The sequence below is a fragment of the Brassica oleracea genome, chromosome C1 (assembly GCF_000695525.1).
Source record: "Brassica oleracea var. oleracea cultivar TO1000 chromosome C1, BOL, whole genome shotgun sequence".
Taxonomy (NCBI): domain Eukaryota; kingdom Viridiplantae; phylum Streptophyta; class Magnoliopsida; order Brassicales; family Brassicaceae; genus Brassica; species Brassica oleracea.
The window spans coordinates 36986868-36998915 of record NC_027748.1 but is presented as its reverse complement, the minus strand read 5'-3'; the positions used below and the strand labels follow the sequence as shown (position 1 = coordinate 36998915).

Genomic DNA, 12048 nt, shown 5'->3' with positions numbered 1-12048 from the left:
CTTAGTTGAAAAGCCTTGTTTCACGATATGGTTTGGTGGGTCGTCGACTAACTCTCATTTATGTTTTTTTGGTCAAGAAAACAACTTAGTTGAAAAGCTTTGTATCATGAGAGGAGCAAGTGGGTCAGTGGTCGCACCACCTCTGCTGCCATCTCACCAAGCGGGGTTCAAATGCTGCAACTGCTTCTATTAAGAGGAACTACTAGGCCGTTGTGCCACGGAGAAAAAAAAAGGAAAAGCTTTGTATCATGAAACTTAGTGGAAAAGCCTTGTATCTTGGTGGGGTCGTCGACCACGTCTTATTTATACGTTCGAAAACAGGACTTTTAACGAGAAACTGGAAAGTCTTAAACGCGGCAAAATCTTAGATCATGCTATGGGTACAATTATCTCTCTCTGTCTTGCTTGTTCTCGGCTAGTACGTTTTTGGATTATGCTTGTGTAGTTTTATTGTGTATATGATCGATCGGATGACAATCATGTGAAAACAGATTTGTTCAAGGACTCGTCAAAGCAGAATTTATCATTAGGGAATCACGGGGGATCTTCCACTGATCATCCCAGTCCACATGTCTCCAAAGGCAAACAGGTTTGCTGATCTATTTTTGAGATTCTTAATCATCAGCCTAATCCCCAATCTCGTTCTTGGTTTTTCTTTCCTACTTACGATGATCACTGAAATCTTGAAATTGTTGGTATATCAGATTGTACAAGTTTATAGAGAACTGTACACACACTTTATCTCATTTCCATTAGCCATACACCCTGAGCTTAAAGAAAAGGTTGAGACTTTTCGGAATTCTATATTGGGTGACAATAAGGATAAGAAACCTTTGAAGTTTCAGAGCTCTTTGGATGGTAAGATCAAACAAAACCAAAGTAAACAAATTAATAATGTAGCGTTTAATATAATTTTTTTTTCATGACATGACATGACATCTTTGACATTAAAGAGAAATGGGAATCGAAAACAGGATGTTTATTTCGCCAAATTGTTTACACTTGACTGTGGTTATGTTAAGGCTAGTAAACAAGGAAGCTGTGGATGCAGCTCAGGATATCCTTAAGGTAGAGTTAGTTTCCTGTGAGTTAAGAGATATTGTATGCATCTTTTATAGGATTGGTTTGATGATTGAGGTCTTTATCTTTTTCTTTTTGAAAATTAGGAGTATTTCTGCGAGTGTGATTTATGCTTTGGATAACCGTCCTGTCTTCATACGACTTAAAGGATTGGTAAGATGGAACATATTTGGCTTTACGTTACTACAGTATTTCTAGTGGCTTGAAACATAAACTTTAACTTAATCCCCAATGTTTGTATGTTTTTCTCTTGTTAAGAGTTCTATGAATGGATCTTTAGAGAAAACCCGCGTGCTTTATGCACCTGTTGAAGAAGTTGGGGATGAAGACCGGCTGCTAAGGGCTTGTCGCATCCTATTATCTCCAAACCTTATTCTTTTTACTCATGTCCCTTTGGTTTAAGATAGACAAAAAAAAAATTAAAGCATTGACTCATACCATCTTCAACATACCTCTAAATTCATTTTTATATTTAAAGCCATGCTTAGTATAAATGTTTTAAAGCTTTTTATTAATTATGAAATGTTATTATAAATGGCACATCCTTTTTAAAACGAAATCACTATTAATATCCTTTAATTGTTTTATATTATTTACTCTAAGATTGTAAAATAATCTTTGTGATTGAAAATACAGGTAAATATTATTTCTGCTAAATATACTATTTTGCTGTATTATAGTCTTTTACAAGTTAATATAAAAAGTATTTTTGTATTATTTCATTGCAAAACAATTTAGGAAAAGTTAGTTTATATCCACATGGATTTATATCCTAGTCTCAGTTTGCAAGATCTGTCGAATTCTTTTAACTCCCTAATTCAGATACTATCATTGATGCATTTGCGAATGCTGGATTTGCTGGGAGAGATGCAAAGCTACACTTGAAGGTAAATGGTTTTATTGTTTACTCTTATTATTTACTCCTTTGCCTTTTGAGTATTCCTTTGTATTTGAAACTGAAAAAAACTCTCGTTTACGAGAGAATGAGTGAAGTAATATGGTCTCATATTTGCTCCTTCATGCCTCTGTTCCCTTTTTTTTTTCTCTTGCAGCTACATGTCACGCTGATGAATACAACCTATAGAAGGGATGAAAGGAAATCAAATACATTTGATGCACGAGAGATACACAAAGAGTTTGGGGGAAAAGATTGGGGTGAATATCTAATCAGAGAAGCTCAGATCTCAAAGAGGTTTTGGTATGACGCGGACGGCTACTTCCATTGCTGTGGTTCACTACCTTTCCACATTAAGTGAAACTGAAAAGGATCAATATCCACTCCGCAGATTCTTTGTCCGGACTCTGATCAGGAGTGGTAATGTCAAATATGTAATACATGTGTGTGTGTATGTATCCAACCAATCATAGCAATTGGTAACTGTGGCTTCTGACATTATGTTGTGATTTACACATCATATATAATGTGGTTTTCTATAGTTGAATAAAAAAAACTTTAATATCTTACTGATTAATATTTTTCTGTTCTACTAATTTTCTATGAATCATCAAATATTGCTATAACAAGGAAGCTGTTTGCATTGAACCGGCCACAGTATCAAATCTCAAAGCTTTCTGCACAGGTTTGAGTCCCAACCGTGGTTGTGATTTACCTGGATCACAGTATAAAAAAATGTTTTAAATAATTCATTATATAATAATATGGGCAATTCTCCGTAATAGCATTCTTTAGTTTTTGTCTCAGAAATAGGATGGAAAGCTAAAAGTCACAAAAATAACATTCATTAACTGTTCAAAGGACTCTAATACCCTCAATAAATAATACATCTAACAAAAAAAGACGCGTCTTCTCTCGGCGTCTTCTCCTACGATATCACTCTTATGACGGCGGCACCAAGACGACGAGCACTGTCATCAACTCCGGTGACGACGAGCACTACCATCAACTCCGGCGACGACGAGCATTGTCATCATCTCCGACGAAAGCACAAAGCTTTGATTATATTCTCTCCGTCAACTCCGACGACGACAAGCACTATCATCAACTCCGACGAAATCACGAAGCTTTGATTCTCCAACGCCATCTCGGTATGATTCCAAAGTCTAGAGTTTTGAGATTCAAATATGAGGCTTCAATCTTCAACGATAATGGTTTGAGAACTAATAAGTTTGTTTTGTTGTATTAATTGAACATATAGAACAAAGCAATTCAGGATTCACTTTGAGCAGTACAAAAGCTAAGGTAATCCATCTTATCTTCTCCAAAAGTTTCTATCTTGATGGGATTTGGTTTATGCCCTTAACATGTTCAATAGAATGACAAAGCCTTTCTGTGTCATTTTTAAAGCATTGATTGAGAAATATGATTAATGATTCTCTGGAGCTGTGTTGAACACTCAGGTCTTGCTATTATCTCCCGACCTCTTGCCATCATTGCTGCTACTCTTACTGTCTTAAGCTTAGCTTTCCTAAGTGACAAGTTATTTTGATTTCTTCTTTAATTTCTACTTTTATATCTCTGCTTACATATTCATTTGTTGTTTGTTTGCATCTATTGTAATGTGTTTAGGAAATGTTGCTTATGACATTGTTAGTCTCTTGTTGCTTGTGCTTGTGAAGCTGTCTAGTGTTCAGAAAAATTTCTAGAAGCATTTGTGTAGTTTCAGGGAAGTCTTCCAGAAAATTGGATGGTAACAAATTTTGAAACTTTTTTGCTTGGTGTCTTGTTCTGCTTAGGCATGTTGATATCTTTGGTAGGCTCTTGAATTTTCTTATGAGTCTCTTGTTGCTTGTGCTTGTGAAGCTGTCTAGAGTTCATAAAAATTTCAAGAAGCATTTGTATTGTTTCAGGAAAGCCTTCCAGAAAATCAGATGGTATTTTTCCTTCTTTACGCAAGATAGAAACAAGATGGGAGATTCTGATTTCGGATGGACTAGGCTTGATGAAGAGGATGATACACATGTCACTGAGGATGATACACACGTCAGAGTCAAGATATAGGTATGCAAATCTATGCATATTAATCAATATGGTATACATATACTTCGTAGTTAGATCATGTAGATAATACACATACAGTTTTGTGAATGTGAGATAGGAGAAATCATATATCCGTGTGGTTTACATAGCTAGCTCTTGTTTTTTGTTCTTGCATATATGATGGAAATAAGACAACTTGAAGCATTTTCAGTAATTCTATCAAGAGAGTGTTAAATGTGGTATCATTATAAAACACACATGTTCTCTAGGATAGCTTGTAAAAATTTCAGGATGGGTTTCCAGAAAATAAAATGAATGTGTTTTATTGCATAAGTTTGTTTTCGAAGAGAATCAAAAGCGTGTGAGGAATGTTAAAGAGTCCTTGTTCAGAATGACTATCCTGAATTGGAACTTAATCTTCTAGAACAACCAAAACAAAACAACATAATCAAAATCTATAAGAAAATCCAATGGCTATGGAAATCTCCAAATAGAGTTCATTGTCTACAAAACAGAGAACACATATCAAACATAGAACATGGAAATAGGATAGCTTGAAGCATTTTCAGTAATTCTATAAAGAAAGTGTTAAATGTGCTATATCATTATAAAACACACATGTATGGGTTTCCAGAAAATAAAATGAGTGTATTTTCTTGCATAATTATGTTTTTGAAGAGAATCAAAAGCGTGTAAGGAATGTTAGACAGTCCTTGTTCAGGATGGCTATCCTAAATTGGAACTTAATTTTCCAGAACAACCAAAACAAAGCAACATAATCAAAATCTATAAGAATATTCATTGGCTATAGAAATCTCCAAATAGAGTTCATTGTCTACAACAGAAAACATGGAAATGTGATATCTTGAAACATTTTCAGTAATTCTATCAAGAAAGTGTTAAATGTGGTATATCATTATAAAACACACAAGTTATCTAGGATAGCTTGTGGAACTTTCAGTATGGGTTTCCAGAAAATAAAATGAGTGTTTTCTTGAATAAGTCTGTTTTCGAAGAGAATCAAAAGCATGTAAGGAATGTTATACAGTCCTTGTTCTGGATGGCTATCCTGAATATGAACTTAATCTTCCAAAACAACCAAAACAAAACAACATAATCAAAATCTATAAGAAAATTCATTGGCTATAGAAATCTCCAAATAGAGTTCATTGTCTACAAAACAGAGAACATAAATTAAACATAGAACATGGAAATAAGATAGCTTGAAGCATTTTTAGTAATTCTATCAAGAAAGTGTTAAATGTGGTATCATTATAAAACACACATGTTATCTAGGATAGCTTGTGGAACTTTCAGGATGGGTTTCCAGAAAATAAAATGAGTGTGTTTTTTTGCATAAGTCTGTTTTCGAAGAGAATCAAAAGCGTGTAAGGAATGTTAGACAGTCTTTGTTCTGGATGGCTATCATGAATTGAAACTTAATTTTCCAGAACAACCAAAACAAAACAACATAATCAAAATCTATAAGAAAATTCATTGACTATAGAAATCACCAAATATAGTTCATTGTCTACAAAACAGAGAACACATATCAAATAGAGAGCATTAATCTACATACAAACAGAGTTAATCAACTAACTGAAGGATTGATAACTTTATAGTAATTGATCTTTGTATCAAATGCAGTGATGACAAAACATGAACTGAACCGTGACATTAACCATCCCTTTGCAATGTTGCTCTAAGGTGGCTTCCTATAGGATGATCAGCTGAAAGAAACTGTAAGGGAAATAATTTACAACATTAATAATGGCAAAAACTTAAACATATTTGTTAAACATATAAAGCTATCCGTATTAGTGAACTAACTTCATCAAAGAATATATACTTTAACGCGTTGAACGATGTCATCCCAAGCTTGATCCACAGTTATATCATTATCATCACCCTAAGGGTGAATGCCTAGCTTCAACATGAATAGTATTTTCTTCTTTAACAAATAAATAATTATAGAATAGAGATGGTACAAAAAGACGTACCTTCTCGAAAGCCAGCTCAGCAGTAGATTGTTCTGAATCCGGCTTTTTCTTGAAGACATTTGATACAACAGAAAAGTCTGGTAGCTGCAAGTGGCACCAATAGAGACAAGTATTCTGAGAAGAAACATGAACTTGCTCAATTATGTAACTTGCTTTGACACCAAACCTCTGATGTATAATTTTTGGAAGCTTTTGTAAGTGTTCATGACCTCCTTCCTTATTTATTTTGCAGATGGGAACATAGGCAACAAATGAGACACCTGCCTCTCCAAAAGCTCAACTGAGTACTGAGACTCCAGTTTTTACACCAAATCAGTCGCAGCAGGTACATGCTCAAAATCTTGGAGTTTTCAAGTAATTTTTTGGAAGCTTTTGTACGTGTTCATGATCTCTTTCCTGATTTTTTTTTTTGCAAATAGGAACAAAGGAAACGTTTAAATGATGTATAAAACTACTTCAATTAGTGTAGAAACATCAATGAAGTTTTGAGAGTATCAGAAGTTTCAGCTGTCTTGAAGTATTTTCAGGAATTTTATTAAGAAAATCTTAATGTGATACTATTATAAGGCATATATGTTATCTAAGAAATCCATCAAAATATTTTAAAGACAAAGTATTGTTCTCACATGTGCTCCATAGTGTAATAATGATTACTTTCTTGGAGCTGATGAGGGTCTCTCATCTTTGTATATGTTTTGCTGATACATTTTGTCTCTAAAAAGAACCAATATCTCGTCATAACAGAATCACAATATCTCCCTTAAGTTAGCTTCACTGAGACACTGACCAGTCGGGTTTCTGGGGTTAATGATCACCATTGCCCATACCTGCCATTAACCACGGGTCTTAACCAATAAAGAAGCTTCTGCATCAACAGTTCTACTCAATGTTATTCCTTGAGAGCGAGCCTGAGCAACAAAAAGCTTCTTTCCTTTTTGGGTTTTCCTTTGCTTAAGTGTTGTAGTTGGTGAAGCCGGAGTACTTAGCTTCTTTGTTTTCTCATATTTTGACTTCATGTGCTTCTTCTTCTTCTTTTTCAGTTTCATCTCTGGTAATTTCCTCTGCAGTTTGTTTCTGGTAGGACCAAGAACTGATCGGAACTCCTGCTCACCGGAATCGGGATGGAACCGACACTGCCCTGATTCTCACCTGAAAGAATATGCTTCGATATCCACAAACCCAACAATGAATCTACTAAATTTGCTAATTTCAAAACAGGTTTAGGAGTGCAATATTGAAAATTTTGCACTTTAACATCACCACTTTAAGGATCCTTCTTGCAAACCAAACCAATTGCTTACATGTGTTCACGAGAAAAGCAGTGATATAAACAATAAGAGAAAGTGATGAAAATCACAAATAATAGACTTGGAACTATGAAGATAACAACACCCTTTTGACTTCGGAAAATTCAGGAAAGGAAGAAGCTTTCTGATCAAGAGAGAACCTCTGATTGCATAGTGATATTTCTTCACATCTCCGTTGAGAGACTCGTAGTTTACTAGTTTGAGAAACATTTTCAGAATTGACTTTTCACACAAATAGCAAACACGCTTAGCTCGATTACGGAGTGAAGGCGGAGACGATTAAATTGGTGATGATGGCGATGGAGATGAGCGGCGCCGGAGATGATGATGGTTGAAATGATCGACACCGGAGATAATGACGGCCGAGATGATCGACGCCAGAGATAATGACGTCTGAGATGATCGACGCCAGAGATGAGGCAAGCTGTCGTCGTCGATTCATGATTTTAATTTTCAGAAAAAATGTAATTAAAGAAAGAAAAGGGTAAAATGGTAAATGCTCATATTAAATGAAACATTTTTATGTTTTTTGGTCTTGAAGTTGAGAAGAAAAAATTGGTTTAATGCTATCTGAGATCATTTCTCTAATAATATTACATACACGTATAAACCTTAAAAGTTGCACGGAATTTTTTTCTATTGAATTCAAAATCCAATAAAAACTGTCCTTTCAAAGAACAAATTACAAAAGCTATTGAAATAGGTAAAAGAAAAAGGTAAATGTTGACTTATACAGCATCGAACCTGGAATAAGTGGTGTCAGAGTCCAGGAGGAGGCCATCCTCAACGGTTAGAATCGCAAATGAGTTTCTTCCATTAATACTTTAACCGCTACAGATGTAATAATTGTTTGCCAACAACTATTAGTAAGATGACACGTTTTCTTTACCGTCTGTAGGGGATTGGTTGACGTCTCTTCCCCAAGAGTCGATCCTATGTTTCTCTCCTTTGTTCTACGGTTTTTGTTTTTCTTTTTTTTTAAATTCACTAGGTACTCGCTGAGGTACCAGCGAAGCGCATGCCCCCACATGGATATTTTGTTTCTTGGTAAATTTAAAATTTTACGCAATAAATTATACTAGATATTAATCCGCGCTTTGTGCGGATAAGATGTATATATTAATATTGAAATTATGTATATGATTATGTATAACATAAGGTATAGTTTAAGCGATAGTTAGATATAACTAAATGTATGATTGTTATCAGGGGCAAAGCTTAAGACTTTTTATAATGAATTCACTAATATTAAAAGTTAATATATGGTGTTTGCAAGTTTGAGAAGAAGTTTTGAAAAATAATTTTTTTATATTTCGCTTATCACGTTGTAGCAGTTATGGAACTAGGGGTTTAACACATAAAATCGAAAAAATGGTGGATCAATAACATATTATAAGCAAAACAATAACTGTGTGAAATAAAAAAAAAGTATAGCTCCTTTAAATTGAAAAAAACATAGTTGCATAATAAAATAAATTGAAGGTTATTTGACCCTCTAAATTGTAAAGGTTGTTCCAGATGCGACCAGTACGTGAGACTTGCTAGTGGTTCATTCCCGGATGTTTCTTCTCATCTTCAGGGTCGTCTAATGCATAGCTCTCATGGCAGCGAAGGTGTTGACACTCGCATGCTTATATTGCTTACTCGAGAAGACTAATATACTAAGCCGAGACGATTTACAGTGATTCAGTCTCCTCGAAACAGAGATCACCTCATCGAGCAGTAACAAAACCGAGTACGACACATTTATCTAGAAATAGATTTTCAACGTCTTCTTTCAGCAAGGCGGTTCTCAAAAACGTGAGTGCTCTGCTAAATGCATGAAAGCATGTATGGATAAAAGGGTTCTTTCATTAACACTTGGCATCGTACTAAAGTTTCATCTCTTTGTCGTCTCTACGGATCTGTCGACTTAATGGCGATAAATCAGATGGGTTACTGTTTTTAACAGAAGCGTATAGAGGAATAAGCAATCTTTATTGATGCTATGGTTATATTGAGAGGATTGATAAATAAACTAATCAAACTTGAAGCTGAAGGTTTATCACGTAAAAGTGTTCGTCGAGAAAAGTATAGATGACATGAAATTCTTTAAAGGAATGTTAATGTAAACGCATTAAATTTACAGTTTTGGTGAGAAACGTTCTCTGCGTGATACCTAAGTGTTTTACTAAATAAAATTTTTTCGTAAAGCCAAGTCACCACGTCACATCCCTTGCCAATAAACTCTTAAAATAAGTTTTAAAAGTGTTTCTCCTTTGATGTATAGGGGATTTGATTTTTTACCTGTATCAGCTGACACCCCTTCTTACTGAGTGGGCTCGCCTCTGAGTTCCTACATGTTTCTTCTCTTTACAATAAATTAGTATGTTGTGTGTGGCATCGTATGAACTCTTACAACTTTGAAAAGTTAACCAAATAGTAAAGCTGTACCGGTCATCTTTTGTTAGCCAAATGTCTTCGGTTTGGTTTGTCTTGGTCTTGCTTCAATAAACCTACCAAAACGGTCTTATACCTTTCTTTTTAATTCAGCCCTCTTGTATTTTTAAAAAGCTGTTGAGTAGTAATGAGCTAATGATCGAGTTGAAGGGTTCTTAATAAATAAATACATGTATTGAAGATGTTCGTTGTAAACATGGTTAATTATAAGGTTAAGAGCATCTTTATTAGAGGCTATTAATTAGTTATGAGCTAATAATCAAGTCAACAGATCTAAAACTGGAAAGATTCTTGGGCATGGAAGCAAGACAACCATGAAGCTTATTAAGCTCTTAAGATCGTATTATTCCACCGGCCTACAACCAATCGGAAACCCTTCGTTGGCTACAGTATTATATAGCTATGGCTAAGTTAAAAACGTGCTATCATTCAACTAACTAAGCTTATGTAGAGATATAGTTAATTAGGATTATAATGATCCCATCTGAACGACTCTGGGCTTATTTGGTAAGGTGGCAACAATTTACCTTGTAATCAAAACTGTATTGAATTTCTGGAATTAGTAAGAGACGTAAGAGTTTAATAAAAGTGTATATAGACGTAAAACATCAACGCATATCTTTCCTATCTCAACATAACATAAGATTTGATTTGTTTTGAAGAAAAATGAAAAACTTTATTTCTAGTCACTTTATTTAAGAAGGAAGCAAGTGGCAGTCGAGTATTCCCTCCATTCCACGAAAACAGATTTTCTATTGTCTTCACAAGTATTAAACTATTATAATAAATATATCGTTTTTGGTAATTTTCAAGGTTTAATAATTTTTAACCAATAGTATAATTCAATAAAGTTAATTAATATTATTGAAGTTTGCAATTTTTTTTATAGTAAACACAAAACTTCCATTTTGAAACAATTTTTTTTCTAAAACATCTATCTTAGTGAAACGGAGAGAATATTTAATAGAATTAACAACTTTTTGTACTTTATTACCAAAATATTTCCATTTATCTTATATTCTTACTAAATTGTCTAAACCTACGTTAATGAATTTTATTTTTTGAGAATGTTAAATTTGCTACAAATGGTGTATTTTAATATGATGTTTTGAAATAGTCAGACGGATCTCCTTGCGAAAAGAATTCGCTACACAATTTTTAATTTTTCCATACGAAGAAGACTACAAGTATAGAGTGTTTAATGCCAAAATTGATGTTTTTAGGTTTGTTGATTGTTAGAAAAATATATCTAGGTAGCATTTGGATTCAATAAGAGTACAAATGTACAAAGTGAATAATATCGAGGGATGGGCACAAATTGGATATCCGGATTTTTGGAGGTATTCGTTATCTGATCTGTATCGTCCAAATAATTAGCTATCTGATTCGTTCCGTAGTCATCTGGATATATAGTCCACTGATATCAAAAAAATTTAGAATTTTGACCGGATATTATGATTCGATCAGTAAAAATAATAAGTTTTGTTACAAAAAGAATAAGTTATTTACTTTTAAAAATTCTAATAAGTAATATAATAAATTCAGTAAATAAAAATATTGTACAACTTATATAAAATATAATATTTATATATATAATTGTTTGAATATATGTATATAAATGCATATTTATGCATATAACAGATCGAATCAGATTTTCATTCTTAAAAAATATTAGTATTTTCGATTTCTTTTGTTTTTATGGATATTGCATATTAGTATTTATTTTGATTGGTAGAGCTATGAATATCCGAATTTTTGGTTTAAATCAAAAATATAATGAATCGAATCAAAATTTACGGATATTTTGTAGGGCTTTTTGCAAGATTGACTCAAAACTCAAAGTCAAACCTAAAACTAACCCATGCTTTTCTTGGATTTTTTTTGTCCTATTCACCCCCACAAGTTCATGATATTCACGAAAATACCATCACATTTTTTTTATTTTTTTTTTCCGAAAATGACATTTTTACTCTCTCACCCTCATCATCTTCAAGTAATTACAAGATTGCCATTGTGATCAATACCCCAACCACCATGAACAACCAATTTGAAACTCTTACACTCTCTCTTTCTCACTTGTTATGAACTAAAAACAACATCTCTTTCACTTTACCTCCATATTCATCCAAAAAACTCAAGCTTTTGATTCAATTTTTTTTATGGTTTATAGAGCCATTCAAGCATACTATTCTTGGTGGGTTACTTTCGTTTGAGATTGTGGGTGGTTGGAGAAGACTCTGTGTGCTAAGGAAGTCATCTCACTAGTTTAAGGTATGAAACTGAA

At 33.7% G+C, this 12048-nt stretch overlaps 1 protein-coding gene across 1 annotated transcript; it reads left to right on the top strand.

The window, feature by feature from the left end:
• The first annotated feature begins 971 nt into the window (after positions 1 to 971).
• LOC106300928 lies at positions 972 to 2465 on the top strand. The gene is made up of 5 exons (XM_013737198.1): positions 972 to 1068; positions 1167 to 1233; positions 1339 to 1429; positions 1903 to 1967; positions 2133 to 2465. The coding sequence occupies exons 1-5, from the start codon at positions 1046 to 1048 to the stop codon at positions 2334 to 2336; spliced, it is 450 nt and encodes a 149-aa protein (XP_013592652.1). The 5' UTR covers positions 972 to 1045; the 3' UTR covers positions 2337 to 2465.
• The last annotated feature ends 9583 nt before the right edge of the window (positions 2466 to 12048 follow it).

Excerpts from the sequence above, each read along its gene's own strand:
- LOC106300928 (XM_013737198.1), top strand. The coding sequence starts at position 1,046 with ATGCAGCTCAGGATATCCTTAAG. Across the intron at positions 1,430-1,902 it reads CCGGCTGCTAAGGGCTTGTC|ATACTATCATTGATGCATTT; the intron begins GCATCCTATTAT and ends TCCCTAATTCAG. Across the intron at positions 1,968-2,132 it reads ATGCAAAGCTACACTTGAAG|CTACATGTCACGCTGATGAA; the intron begins GTAAATGGTTTT and ends TTTCTCTTGCAG.